This window comes from Notechis scutatus, chromosome 4 (genome assembly GCF_049901735.1).
Source record: "Notechis scutatus isolate UNSWTSFEM ecotype Mainland chromosome 4, rNotScu1.2, whole genome shotgun sequence".
NCBI lineage: Eukaryota > Metazoa > Chordata > Lepidosauria > Squamata > Elapidae > Notechis > Notechis scutatus.
In genome coordinates, this window is record NC_142012.1 from 29,039,083 (window position 1) to 29,054,394 (window position 15,312).

Below are 15,312 nucleotides of genomic sequence, written 5' to 3' on the forward strand. Positions count from 1 at the left end.
TTTTGCTCAATGATAGAAGAATGCAACACAAAATTTAAATAAAAGTTTATTTACTTATATACAGTGTGAGACAATAAGTACACACTTTTTGCCTCTTTAATCAATTTCACTTAAGGACACAATGAGGTTAAACAAAATATGTAGTCCAGTAAACAAGGCTAAGTAATTACAAACATACTACTGTAGTACTGCAAAATACTTGTAGCATGAGTTCACTGTACCTATTTCAAGATCAATTAAGGAAAACCTCATGTTTGAACATTAAAACATTGAACTCTTGAAAGTGCTATTTCAAAAATACAATTCTTGGTGCAAATTTTTATGTGTAACATAGCAAGCATGCAAAACATGTATAAACATGATTAAAAAAAGATTGTGAGAAAACTTAAAGCCATACTGATTTATTACATCCATGTATTTTACAACTGTATAATTATTTGTTTCTGTCTAGACAAATATCTTCCACTTGATAGTGCTAATTAGAATGTTTTTAAACTCATTCAGTAGTGTATAACATACACTTAATACAATCTTAATAAAGATTTTAGATCAATGTTTTTCAAGCTTGGAAACTTTTAAGTATGGACTTCAATTCCCATAATTCCCCAGCTGAATTATGAGAGTAGAAGTCAACAATCTTAAAGTTGCTAAGCTTGAAAACACTATGTTAAATTATTCAATCTACAAGGCCAACCCAAACAAATTAGCTTTACTTTATTAATACGCTGATCACGCCTTTTTAAAAAAGAACAATTTCAAGACACTAGTCTAGTAAATTCTTTAAATATTAACTCTGTAAAGATTCTTGTATATTTAAGTTAACTAGTAGGGGGTGAGAAAAATCAGAATTTGAATCCTATTTAAAACCCCTCCCCATCTCAAATCTCAACATGTATTCTCATTTACTGTAAGAATTCTATGCCAATGAGTTGTTTTCAATCATATATGTGTTCCATATTATTTTGTTTTTACTTTAATTCAATATTTATGTACTATATTATAGCACAAAAACTATGTTCCTTATGCATGGTTCATCAAATAACAAATGCGTATTTCTTTCACTTTAGTTGAGAATGTAAAAGTAAAGCCCAACCACCTGTCTTATTTTAGTATTTCTTCAATAATTAACTACTGGAGAAAATATAAGAGTAGCAGATAGTAAGTAATGTCTAAGAAAGGCCCCTACGATATTTGAGCAGAGTTTTAAATTTTATCTATACGCTTATTTGGTTGAACAGAAAAATCTTCGTTCTCTTCTACAGAATTACACAAATTAGCAGCTATAGGGTCAGAAGGCATTGTTGGAGTCGTAGTATGTCCAAATCCTTGGTAGTGACCCACAGGTGATGATGGTACTGAAGCAGCAGCAGAAATTGGGTCTTGGCTGGATGTTGACAACAAACTTGTATGTTCATTTTGTTCCTGATCCTCACCAAAAAACATTTTCCTTGGCTGACCAAATACTGTCCTTCCTAAAGACAAGAAATATTAAACACTGCCATTAATTAAATTTAAAATATTAACTGAACAGCTAAAGTAGTTATATTTAACATTTATTTGCTAAAGATATATTTTCATTTCTTGCTTACCAACATTGCGAACTTGTTCTGTTACATCTGCTCTAAGGTCTGAAATATCCCACATTGCAAGAAATGAATCAAAGCATGATCCTTCTTCAGCTTCTTGCACATAAGGCTTGTAGGTAAAACTGTAATGATGAGCAATTGCAGCAAAGAACATTTCAACACAGATGATAAAATCCTAAGAAAAGAAAAAATAATTGTATTCCTATTCACTCCATAATTAAGCAACTTCAAATTGTAGGAATTTCTATTTTAATGACCATTATAATGTAAAATATTTTTAGACTGGCACGCTTTTCACAATTATAATCAGTTGAAAAAACTTTTAAGGACTAGCAATGGTATGAGGTCATGATCAACCATAATCCTGACACTATTATTTCTTAAGGGACTTTCTAACCAAAATTCTAACCTCATAAAGAACTCAGGAAGTGGAGAATCCAATGTCCAGTTCTCCCTTTAGAGCTATAAACCTGTTCCTACTCTCAGAGCTGAGAAGCCATCAGTTCTTGATTTTGGATATGCCATCCCATGGGCAATAATGTAACACCCAATAAATACTGCAAATTGTGATGCTACAATCTGTACATGGGATTATCTTGAACATAGACCAGAAGTTTCATTCATTGCAGAATACAACTAGTCTGACTGTTGAATTAATATATGCATGGAAACAAATAATACTGTATCATCTGCCAGGCCGAGTTTAAGATGTCCACATTAATCCATAAAAGCTGCATGGTTTATGACTCATATACTTATAAAATTGTCTTTCCCATACACTAATATCAATCAGCTGCAGATGTTATATTAACTACTGACCAATAGGAAACATTACATGACCAGGTTTGTCATTATTAAAGCATCTTGGGATACTGCTGTAAACTCACAGGAATGCTGAGGCATATTTTAAAATTTTTGAGGGATACATAGCAATACTGGGCACCATACCAGCTCAAAAAAGATCAGATTTATCTAAGGAAACTGAAAAAAAATAGTAACTGCCATGAACCAAGAAAATTTAGAAACTTCTACTTTATTGGGATAAATAAAAGGATTGAATATATTGCTATTAAAAAGAATTGAAGAATTGAAAATATTTATATCATAAAGATGCACCTAATAAGCACCTTATCAATGAAATAGCAGACCATAACTGTAAATTTCAAGAAATTTACATCCTTGTGCCAAGCTGTTATGTAGGAGAGCTTATGCAGCATAAGTGAACAAAAATTGATCATTAAAAAGCTGTTTTAACTTACCTGCAGACCAGTTGCTACAGCTTCAACACTCTGCCATTCCCATGTGTGCTTTTCAGAGATAACACCAACTTTCACCAATATTGCAATAAGTGCAGCTTGCCTGTTTTAAAAAGATGAAGTTATCATATCATTTGTTTATCACATATCTATATATATAAAAGCGAAATACTACTCGTGCATCATCACAAAATTTCCAGAACTGTAAAGCCCACAAACTTGAAATTTGGCATGTATGTTCCTCTTGGCTTCTAGGTGCTCACTAAGAAAGGGTTTTTTGACATGACCATCAGAGCATTAGCATTTCATATATTATTAACACACTCTGATGCTAAGGAGTTCTACTCCCTCCCCCTCCCCACCTGAAAAGAAAACTTCCAAATACAAAACACAAGCAGGGGAGAGGGGTTTCACTTTCAGTTTTACTTTCACAGCATCAAGCAGCTTTACTACAGAACAGTTGAGCTAAGCCAGGCCAGGCTCCTTGCTGTCTCCTTGCTCACACAGCAAATATTGTTTCACTTTCCAAACAGCCCTGAACTCTCTCACACACTGACAGGACACTAGCCCGATGAATATCAATGGATGCTGGTAGGCTGAGGCACAATTTTTTCCCCTTATTTCCCTCCCCAGAAACTTGCCCGATCACGGTATACTGCTTGTACAATTATATGGCCTATATAAATAAATTAGGGCATGACACAGTACATATATTTTCAAATGAAAATATGAATACATATAATAAAGTTTGAAAGACTATAATCATAAACCAGCAGTGAAAAAAAAGAACTAGGATTTGTAATCATTTGGTCCAAATAGATATAGAGAATGTGCATTGACCAAAATATTTTTTTTTAAATGTATTAAGCTTAATTACACATTGCTCAAAAACTGTGGAGCTTGCATATTAACATAATTTCAGCATGAAATCAAAATCTTCACACTGAATTTTTTGTCTTTTAAAATAATTCCAATACAAACACATTTCTAAGCAAAATTGTGGAGAAAAACTACTTACAGATGTATTATAAAGTGTTATACTGCTCCACATTTTCTCAAAGAACTACAAATTTAAATTATATAAGTTGAAACTGAAATGTACTGTGAGATAATATGAAGCTGACATAAATAAATGGTATTTACTTATGTCAGTTTCAGTTTATCTCACAATAAATTGGCATTCTTTGACAAAAAAAAATGGAGTGGTATTATTAGTATTTTTGACCCTAGCTGTACCGCCAATAAGTTAGGTATCTACTTATAGTTTAATTTATATAATAGACTTTACAAAAAAATTCTTGTTTGGTTAAAGATTTTAACTTATTTCACTTACCAGAAGGAAACAAAAACCACCATCTTCACACAGAGAAATTTTCCTACAGGTCTGATTGGGTTCAGTTCTTCCCGCAGTACTTTATAAAATAACACAAGGCAATACATGGCAAACTAAAACAGAGGGGTAACAATGCTTATCTGCTTATTATAACAATGCTTATTTCAACATTTGGACTGTTTTATTCTTTATATCATAACATTTCAGGATTTATGAGGACAACATATTGTATCTATATACTGTGGCATATCAAGAGAAGGACCGCTACCTTATTCTTGCTTGAAATATTATTTTAAAACTTTATATTTCTTTTTCAACAGAGAACTTCAAACATGTATCATAACATTCATTCTAGATAAACTAATCTAATTCTTCTATAAATATATATGCTGTATGAAATGTTCAAGCGGAATAAAGATGACTAAATGCTATTCTACACACAACAATGTAATATAACTAAAAATGATAAAATATTATTGCTGTTGATCTCCTTTAATAAATCTCTCACAATTCCACCAACATTTAATACCATGAAATTAAATATGGCATCATAGATCTTTTTCTAGATTTAACTGTTAAGAAAATACATAAGACTTTTTTGCATTTTTCAGGTAATTTTCTTATCAAGAATCTGAATTTAAAATAAAAGGCAAAATCATTATTTAATCTTACTGTAAATATAGTATCAGTTTCATTACTTACAAGCTGGGATATATTGTTGATAAATACCAGGTACGTCCAGGCATTTTTGAAGCTAAAATTTCCTTCATCATAAACACCAATCAATTCACAGATTCTGAAAGTATTGAGTACAAATTATTGTAGAGAAACTCATGAAGTACAGCTGCAATAGAGCTAGTCTTGGAGACTCATTACCATTTATGATAAATAAATTCTAAATAAATGAGAGTGGACAAGATATAGAGTTCCAATGACCAGAACTATTTATTATAATTCAACAAGCTCAATTTAATAGTTAAAAGAAATATTAGAAAACATCTATATAAATCATATAAATCATTGAAGTAATTTGCTGGCATTTATTGACAACTGTTCCTAAATCTCAAAGCAAATATAGTGGAAATTAAAAAGTCTAATTCCAAAAGTTATTTTTGATGCAAAAACACCACCACTCAAAAGTAGACCATGCTTACAGTGAAGCATAGTCATGGCAGCATTATGCTTTGGGGCTGCTTTTCTTCAGTGGAATTGGGACTGTGGTTAAGATCAAAGGAATTATGAGCAGTTCCAATTATCAGTCAATTTTGGCACAAAACCTTTATGTCTTTGCTAAAATACTGGAGGTGAAGAGGAATTTATCCTTTCAACACAATGACCCAAAGCATGCCTCCAAATCAATAAAAGAATGGCTTCACTGGAAGATCAAAGTTTTGGAATGACCCAGCCAGATAAAAACTCTGGGGGACCTAAAGAGGGCTCATATAGGAATGCCGTCATAATTTGATAGATTTGAAGTACTTTTGGCATGAAAAAGTGGGAAAAGATTCACAAGGCAAAATATGCTGATAGGCTCCTACCGCAAAAAAGACCTAATGCTGTAATAAAATCAAAAGGTGCTTCAACAAAATATTAGCTTAAGGGTATACACACTTATGCAACCAACTTTATTGTACATTTTTATTGTTATTTTTCCTCCTAAGATTCATGGTCTTCTGGTTTTTAGCCCAATATCTTAACCACTATACCAAACCAGTTCTCAAAAATGTTTTTAAGTAAAAATGGACCTAAGTTACACTCCCCACCAAGTCAGCCAACACAATAACCATTCAAAAATTAGAATGTCTTCCCTCACTCATCCTTCAGCCAATGATCAACGTATTCCACTTAGCATCAGAACACTGGTAACTTGCCCTTTAACGTGGTAGAGAAAACTTGTAAAATATCTTTCGCTGAACTTGACGATATAGAGTTTTATCTATAGAAATTTTGGGAAGCTTGCTACTAGGGAAGAGTAAAATAAGTGACTGGATCCCCAACTATTTTCTTAATTTTTTTTAAAAAGGGATTTCAGATAGAATGTTTTTCTATGGTCATGTTTTTTATATTAGCATCACAAGATAGGGGTTCTGTTCTTTTATTGCTCATTCCTGAATTGGGAATGAACAAATCTAGAAAATTACTGTATTTTTCAGACTATAAGACGCACACACCCCCTTAAAAGAGGGTGAAAATTTGGGTGCATCTTATACACTGAATGTAGCCCCACCCATGAGGCCAAAAACGTGAGGCATGGAAGCTGTGATGGTCTGTGGTAATCCCTGCAGCCTGGAACAGCTGATTGGGGATATTTCAAGAGGCCGATACACCCGCCAATCAGCTGCTCCTGCTGAATCAGGCTGCAATAATGTGCTGAAGCTGACCTGGCTGTTCACTATTTGCTGCAAGGATGTGTCAGAGTTTGCATCAGCAATCACATCCAGAAAACACACAAAAATAACTGATTCAGCAGGATTCAATAAATTCTCTTTGTATATAATATATAACACATGAAGTAAATATACAGTACCAAAAGCAGGTTTTCCAACATGGTAGTAAATACAAGCAAAACACAAGCAGGGGGTTTAGTTTCAGAGCAGCATACAGCTTTAGTACAGAACAGTTGAGTTAAGCCACACCCAGGCTCCTTGCTGTCTCCTTGCTCAAACAGCAAATACTATTTCACTTTCCAAACAGCCCTCAACTCTCTCACGCACTGACAGGATGCTAGCCAGATGAATACCAATGGATGCTGGTAGGTAGAGGCAGAAATTTTCCCCCCTTATTTTCCTCCCCCAAAACTAAGGTGTGTCTCCGAAAAATAGAGTATAATCCTGGACTGATACAAGGTAGACCCCAAAATAGTCAAACCTTTATGCTATTTCACCAATCTCATTCACGTCATTCACAAAATCTCATAAATTTTGGCAACTGTAAGTTTTAATATTAGATGGAATCTTATCTATTTGATCTGCATAGCTGTGCATTACATTAACAATTCTTAGTTTTAAGATTCTAAGATCTAAGTTATAAGTATAGCAGGAGAGAACACTAAATTCTAAAACCAAAACTTTTCTTGTATTATTTTATACTTACAAAGCAGTAATAGTAGTGAAAGGTCTGACGACTGTGTATTGTAAAACACCAAGCTTACACCTAAACAACAACACCCTACAGAAAAAGCACAGAAAGAATTTAAGAAGTTAAGCAATATAAGCAACATTACATTGTAAGCAACAATTAGAATTTAGAATATGGCAACTACCTGTAGGATTGGAAGGCAAGGACTAGACTAGGGTCTGTCAATCTTTTCTTCACCATGGACCCCCTTTATCTTTTGTAGCCACAGACTTATTAACTCAAGATTTAAAATAGAATTTCTTCAAACCTTCGCGCCTCCCCCCCTCAAGTGACCCTGCAGCCCCCAGGGCTCCGTGGACCACACACATTGAGAACCACTAAACTAGAGATCAATACAATAAGAATAAAAAATAATAAAAATATCAAAACAGATAGCAACATCAAAATTATACATTATTTTTAAAATTGGACTGTACTTAAAATAATGTTAGCATTCTTTGCTGAATGTTTATTCATGTTTAGCTCCATTCAAGTTAACAAGATCCAATCACTAACATAATAATCAGTTAAGAACATTTTCCCATCTCATAAACATGTTATCTTACAAAAGCCCAAGTATGCTCTCAGCCGTTTATATGAAGTAATGAAAAACTGTCCTAATAATTAGCCATTATTCTAATTACCAGCAAGCACTTTGTTAACTAGTTACAGATGTCCTGTCTATTCTAATATTTTTTCAAGTATGTTTTTTGCCTTCTTTCAGGCCCACAATATAAAAGGATGATACATCAGTAGACAGTCCATCTTCATCAATATATAGACAGCATTTTCTCCCTAAAATAGTGAGCATTTAAAATAATTTTTCTTTTCATAAAACATTTAGAATATATTTAGAACTCTTCCTACTCTAACTATTTTGAGTGATACTATCTTAATTCACACAATAAGATAATGACAGTTCATGTTAACAAAAAGACAATCTGTAATATTCTAGCATAGAAATTAATTATTGGTGAATGCCATGTAAGACAATGAGTTTGTGCTAATGTTTCACTAGCCATAGTAGAATAAAAAAGTAATATTAGGCTTTAAAATATAAGACCATGGACACTAGCTACCAGTACAAGCAGGAAAAAAATAATACAATTAGCTTGGAAAATGTCAGCATCCTGCTATAATATAATGAATATATCGACAGATGTATCTGTAGAGACTATATTAATAAGCATATAAGTAATTTTGATGAGGATAAAGATTGTGAACAGTTATGTACATGATGATTAATGACTGATTGTAACCGTAGTGATGGCTCCACAGCTGATATTATAAAGCAGGGGTGTCAAACTCAAGGCCCATGGGCCAAATCCAGCCCACGGGGTGCTTAGATCTGGCCCATGGTGCCGCCCTGGAAACGGTGAAGGACTGGCCCACATTGCCTCTGCCAGCAAAAATGGTGCTGTTTTCACTGGCAGAGGACTGCAGAAGGCCGTCTCAGACAAAAACAGAACTGGAGACAATGGACTCCCCCAACACCACACAGGCCACCACAGGTGCACCCAACGTGAGTGATGTCAAGCTGGCCATGCTTACCCTGGCCACCCCCCCCCCCCCCAAGGTCAAACACAACACTGATGCAGCCCTCAATGAAATTGAGTTTGACACCCCTGTAATAAAGGAATGGCATATGTTGCCAAGGTAAGTTCCAGATCTGTTCCAAAACTATTTCACCTGGCAATTATTTCAGCAAACTACAATACGGTTCTACATAAACTAATCCACAAGCAGATGTACAGTATATAAACCATTGTTATAAACCACTGTCATGGTTAATCTCTTCTTCTTACCTTCAATTGTACACTGGTATTAGCATGTAAATTATAGCTTCCATTAGAATTGCATGTTTTGTTAAAATTTGAAAGCTATTCTTAATTAACAAAGTAGAAGACTACAGTAGAGTCTATTAAAAATAGGAACCCAACATAGAGATTTATTTAGAAAACTAACTTAATGCAAGATAGTATATTTTTATTCAGCTAGTATGAAACAGGAAGAACTGAGTTGGGGACAGATCAGAAATAAGCTAGCAGAAAAAAAATCCCAGAATGTAAAATAATTTCCAGACACTTCAAAAAAATTTTTACCATAGAAGGCAGTTACACAATGATACACTCAATTCAAAAACACAATTTGTCTTCAGAATATTTTAGAAACTGGGAGAAACTTGGGGAGAGGGGGGGGGGGGGAGACACAAGGAAAAATCAAAAGGAAAAAATAAAACAATAAAACTACATGTAGAAAACCACTTCCTAAAGTACATCATTAAACCTTGGCCACGTAGAATAAAGAAAACAGCAATCTAGACTGTAAATCTGTGGCTGCACTGACTTTCCAATAGTAAAGAGTATTCTATTTTGCTCCTGCTTATACACAATATATACATAATTCTTGATATAGTACTGTAGTAAATTCCAAGCTTTTTATGATTAAGAAGTGCAATCATATCTTAAAGCACAATGATTTCTGTAAAGTGATATTAGGCAATATCATAGGAGTAATTGTCCTTTCACCCATGAAGCCAATGTTCAGGGGTATCTACTAAATATGAAAATGATCTTTTGTTAAATTAGTATCATTTTAATGTAATTCTTCAAGGCATTTAGCCAATGGTTTCCTAAGATGGAAAGTTGGAGTATTAGGATTGTTCCAGAGGTCTTACAAATAGCCAATATGCATATTAGCAATTTTTAAGTGTTTATTTTAAAAATATCATTGACTCACAATAATTCAAATCAAATTCCAGTATGGATAGTGTTCAGGAATTTTAGATGTTGCTAAATTTTATTGGCAAGGCTAATAAGAATAAATTACAACAAGACTATTTCAATTGCTATTGTCTACACGTTTCATCTGTTATTTCATATTTAATTAAAAACACAATTTCCTTGGAAAATGGTTTGCTATGGCATCAAAATATTTAAACAGCAAACTCAGGGAGAAAATTCTGCTTATTCCCTTCCTTCTCAAGGCAAGTTAAACTGTCATTGCAAGGGTATATTGCTTTTTCACTCTTGCTTTACTGTACAAAATTAGAAGACAATTGCCCTAGTCTTTTGACATAAATGGACAGAAACTTCTGCGTAAGCAGTTATAAGTAATATAGCATCTTGAAACAATACTTAATTCTATAATAGCAAGATCAATGGAAGTACATTGTACTAAAAGTCTTTAAAGATTTCTGTTACTACAGTAGTCCTGGGAAAAAACAAATAGAATATGAATTATTGAAAAATCAATATCAGTCTAAATTATTTAGAACAATAAAGTATGTTACTTAAATGTTTTCTTGAAATCTGGTTTCTCAACAACTCAAAAGAAGGGAAATATTTTAATATATTAGTATTAGAGGCAATTTCTAGTACAAAATCTGAAAACAACAGAAAAAATATATGATGCACTTACTCTCCCATAGCCCATGGCGGACAGCAACACAGTGGTGGCAGATGTCGCTGTTGATCTTTGGCTTCTATGATTAACACCAAATTTGGATACCGGTTGGTAAGATAATTTGAAAGAAATACCATGAAGTTATAGATCACATATGCTTCATAGCATTCTCTACAAGTATCCACATAGATTGCAATGTTGGGATATTTCAGTGCTATCCACTAATAAGAAAAAAGAATAAGCAATGAAACAATATTACTCAAAATAATTTTACATTGAAAGTCCGTCCTAAACATAATATATCTCAATACTGCAAACATTTAATAAAAAAGCCTCTAAAATTATTTTTCAAATATACTATCAAAACATAAGCAACAAAAAGTCAAGTTCATTATCCTGAGATATGGACATTTATTCAATTGTATAACTTGTGTTCTCCTAATATTCTGTACTTAGAAGCAATTCATCTATGCACAATTTTTTGTTCACGTTTCCTTCACTTTTCTTCAGATGGCGTTCAAATAATTGACTATATTCACATGTCTATTACATTTTTACAAAAAGTAAATTTTTTGTAAAATTTTAGAATTATCACAAAATATCACAACTGCTGTTATTACAGAAAATAACAGTTCAACCTGACAAGACAAAAAAAGAAAAGCACTTACACTGTCTAAACTGTAAATTGGCACCATCCATAGAATTCTGTAACAATAAAAACATGTTTGTATGTTATGAGACTTTAATTTAAAGTGTCTGGATTGCTATGAAAGCATAATCAGCTATCACACTTACAGAAACTTACCTTATTATTGGTTTCTGTAATTCTGGTTGAGTATAATGAACTAAATGTTGTAATATCCCCCAAAGAGATATTGGTATTGTCATCAGTAAAAAGATACCGGCAATAAACCATGCTTTAGTATGAACCCCAACCTTTAAAAAACAGACATACACATGCATTAAAAGGACAGCATAGGAGCACTGATAGATTAAAAATGCTGGACCTACATTGATAAAGCAGTCTGTAATCTTATCAGTACAACTCTCTGAAATAGTCTGTTTTTAATAGACAAAATATGCATTACAAATGTCTTCTTTGCAAATTGTGATTAAAATAGAGATTTAAATATACATAAATATAAAAACTGCAATATTTACAATTACATCCAAATATATACAATAACTATTTTCCATTAAGATGTAAGTCATCCACAATGTAATTCACAGCATAGCACATTTCTCTGCTTCTACATTAATATTTCTAGCAATACATCATCTAGTAGCCCTACTATATACAGCATACATTATATAGTATGCACAATACATATTGCCTCCGATTGCCAGTAAAGCTTAAAAAAGAAAAGGTATGATGCAAGCAAATATGGAATATGATATAGCTAGAAGATGGAACATTGTAATAAATGTTTTTAAGTGTTCTCTGGTTTTCATTTTACACTGAAGAAATCCATATATTATATGAACAACTCCAAGTACATAAAGCAGAAATACTTTAACAAGCTTCTTCATGCACAACTTTATGATCTATAAAAAGCAAAGGAGCATTAAAAGAACATTTAAGAAAATATCTAGAATATGAATAAATTAATTACTTCAAGTCCAGGATGGTAGTCAAGTGTTTTGTATCAACACTAACTCTGAAAGTTATAAGCCATCCATAGATATGAAATGTATTTCCAGATATTTGTTTCCCATAGCATAAATAGGAATAAACCCAAAGCGGAAAATACAGAAATGTGTGGTGGATTAGGCGGTTTATTAATGTGTGTGGGTGCAGAAAAACATGTTTTGATTTTATTAATAAATCAACTGCTACTCAACCTAAATAAGCAATGATGAATAGCTGCAGGGAAAGTTGTCTTTCATATACATAAATATTTTTCATCTGCGAAAGATAATTATTGGGTAGTGCCTAAAGTTGTGGCAATATATGGTTATGCAAAAAAAATATTAATTCTTATGAGACTAACTACCATGGCTAATGGCAAGAGATGCAAGCTTGTGGTCAGATGTTCTAACCTATCAAGATAAAATGTGAACAATATATGAAACACAAAGGAAGTATGTCAAGAATTGTCCCATTTTTAGAACATTGTTTTCAACAAAACTGGCTTGATACAAAATCAGTATCCTTTTGCAACCTCCAGAGCTGTCTGTATAAAACAGTGTGAGTGAGAGTGAGAGAGAGGGGTGAAGGAGGGATATGGCATATGCACACATGCATTTTGGCAATTTCAGGCACCAAATGGATGGCTTACGCCTTACAGTTTCCCAAGTCTTGATAATGAGAAATGTAACTTTTGCCAAGCACTCAAGGCATTTCAGCCTCATCGCAAAACTAGTCTACTTTAATTAAGGTTTAAGTTTTAGATAAAAGTCTTTCCAGCCAGAATTAAACATCACCATGTTTGATCTATTACTGAACAGCAGCGTCACAGTTACTAAGAAATGAGCAGCTTCCAGCTTTCTAAACCATAAATATCAAGATAATGACTAAAGCATAGCCAAGACACTTTGATGCTATCTTATGCCATCAGGATTTTTGCTGCCCAGGTCTGGTTAACCATAAACAAATTTGGCTCCTGAACGTTTCAAGGGTTAGGGTGAGGATCTCCAAAGTTAGCCACTTTAAAGTCTTGTGGACTTCAACTCCCAGAATTCCCCAGCCAGCCTGACTGGCTGGGGAATTCTGGGAGTTGAAGTCCACATGTTTTAAAGTGGCCAGATCTGTCAGAGTGGATGTGTACTTAATTCGAGCTTGCCAAATTTTTTAGGATTCTTTTAATGCCCCTGTGAACAGGACAATAACTAGACGCCTTTTCCCCACTTCTCAGGCAGGTAAATATCCCCAAACGAGTTCCCAACAGTCAGTATTTAAAACATCCTTCCCCCGCCCTCCCGGCGAGGAAACTGCCTCCCAGACCCCATCCCTTCTGAGGGCTCGAATAGGGCGGTCGTTAATTCCCGGCGGGGCGTTATTAGGCTCCCCTCAAGCCTGGAAGACGCCAGGTGGGGACAGCTCCGTCAATACCGTATTGCGCACTCCGGAAAGCTACTGGGTTGGGGGTGTGGGTGAGGGGGGGCGGTGCGGTGCGGCGGAGAGGAGGAAGCTTCCCTCCCCGTCCAAGTCCCGGCAGACCAGCCGTTGCAGAGGCAATAGGGAAGGCAGGCAAGGCCGTCGTTGCTCCCCTCGCAGGGGAAGAGCAGAAGTGGGTGTGAAGGGGAAGCAGCGCGCCCCTTCGCCCCCCCCCCCCCGGCCTGGCGCTTTCTTCCCACCCACCTCCAGTTTCTGCAGCTCCCAGACGCAGAGCGGCACGGCCACCAGCAACCCCACCAGGTAAACCGTGGCCACCAGCGGCCGGATCCAGCGCCGCCAGTTCCCGCAGGTGCAGGGCATGATGGATGGGGACGGTTAGTCGACGCTTGCTCAGCCCCAGCGGGAAGCGCTGCTTGCCCTCAACGCCACCTCGGGGCTGTCGAGACCGGGCGCCAGGTGAAGGAGAACTGGCCAGGAGGGCCGCCACGCAGCTGCATCGCCGCCGCAGGCTGCCACCGCCAGCCCTGCCCTTCCGCCGCCATCCACCGCTCGCCTCTGGGCCCCCCCCCCCGCAGCTGCCCCCGCGCGAAAAAAAGCAGGCCGCCCTTCCCCTCCCCGCGGAAACTAGCGCGGGGTTTCTCCCGCCCCGCGCCCCGATCAGCGCCAAAGAAGACAGCAGCACTTCCGGCTCGTTCGAATAAACAACCTTCCTCCAGACCTCAGCCAGGATGGCATTGGATGAGGCGCGGGTCACGTGGTCTCCGTTGGTGGTCCTTAGACCAGGGCTCTCCAACCTTAGCCACTTTAAGACTTGTGGACTTCAACACCCAGAATTCCTCAGCCAGCTTTGCTGGCTGAGGAATTCTGGGTGTTGAAGTCCACAAGTCTTAAAGTGGCCAAGGTTGGAGAGCGCTGCCTTAGACTTCTCAACGTGGTTTGTGGATGGTAATAGAATTGGGGCTAATGAGGACTTTCCTGAAAGTTGATTTCCACCTATAACAATAGTTCTTGCTGTTTGGACCGGTAATGCAAGAGCTTTAACTGCTTTCTCTTATTATAATAACAGTGCTTTCCTTTGGGATTGATACAATCCTATGTATCTTCACACTTTGAGGAATCCTATGTATCTTCACACTTTAATCAGTCCTCAATGAATGAATGTTGTTTAAGATGTGGCATTGTTTTAAAGGTGAGGGATTTACTTTTCTCCAATTTATTTATTTATTTATTTATAAATAAATAAACAAATAAATAAATAAATAAACATTTTGAATACAGTGTATTGTCCGGGCATATCATTTTACAAAAGAAAAGAGAAACAAAGAAATAGTGACATGTATGCTAATAGAATGGAATAGAATACTTTATTGGCCAAGCATGATTGGACACACAAGGAATTTGTCTTGGTGTAAATACTCTCAGTATACAGAAAAGAAAAAATACATTTGTCAGGAGTCGAGAATCATAAGGTAGGACACTTAATGATAGTCATAGGGTACAATAAGCAATAAATCATACTAGGAAACAGTCAATATAAATCTTAAGAACTCAAGTGAC

General features: G+C 35.6%; 1 protein-coding gene across 1 annotated transcript; it reads right to left on the minus strand.

The window, feature by feature from the left end:
• Positions 1-29: 29 nt before the first annotated feature.
• Positions 30-14,531, minus strand: TMEM184C (transmembrane protein 184C). Its single transcript, XM_026668774.2, has 10 exons — positions 13,999-14,531; positions 11,503-11,633; positions 11,366-11,402; positions 10,713-10,918; positions 7,269-7,343; positions 4,878-4,971; positions 4,176-4,288; positions 2,846-2,945; positions 1,590-1,761; positions 30-1,472 (listed from the first exon to the last, which is right to left on the minus strand). The coding sequence occupies exons 1-10, from the start codon at positions 14,113-14,115 to the stop codon at positions 1,204-1,206; spliced, it is 1,314 nt and encodes a 437-aa protein (XP_026524559.1). The 5' UTR covers positions 14,116-14,531; the 3' UTR covers positions 30-1,203.
• Positions 14,532-15,312: the final 781 nt, after the last annotated feature.

Coding starts and splice junctions, on each gene's coding strand:
- TMEM184C (XM_026668774.2), bottom strand. CDS start 14,115: ATGCCCTGCACCTGCGGGAACTGGCGGCGCTGGATCCGGCCGCTGGTG. Junction 10,919..11,365: donor CAATTTACAGTTTAGACAGT/GTAAGTGCTTTT, acceptor TTTTCTTATTAG/TGGATAGCACTGAAATATCC. Junction 1,473..1,589: donor AGAACAAGTTCGCAATGTTG/GTAAGCAAGAAA, acceptor TCTTGTCTTTAG/GAAGGACAGTATTTGGTCAG.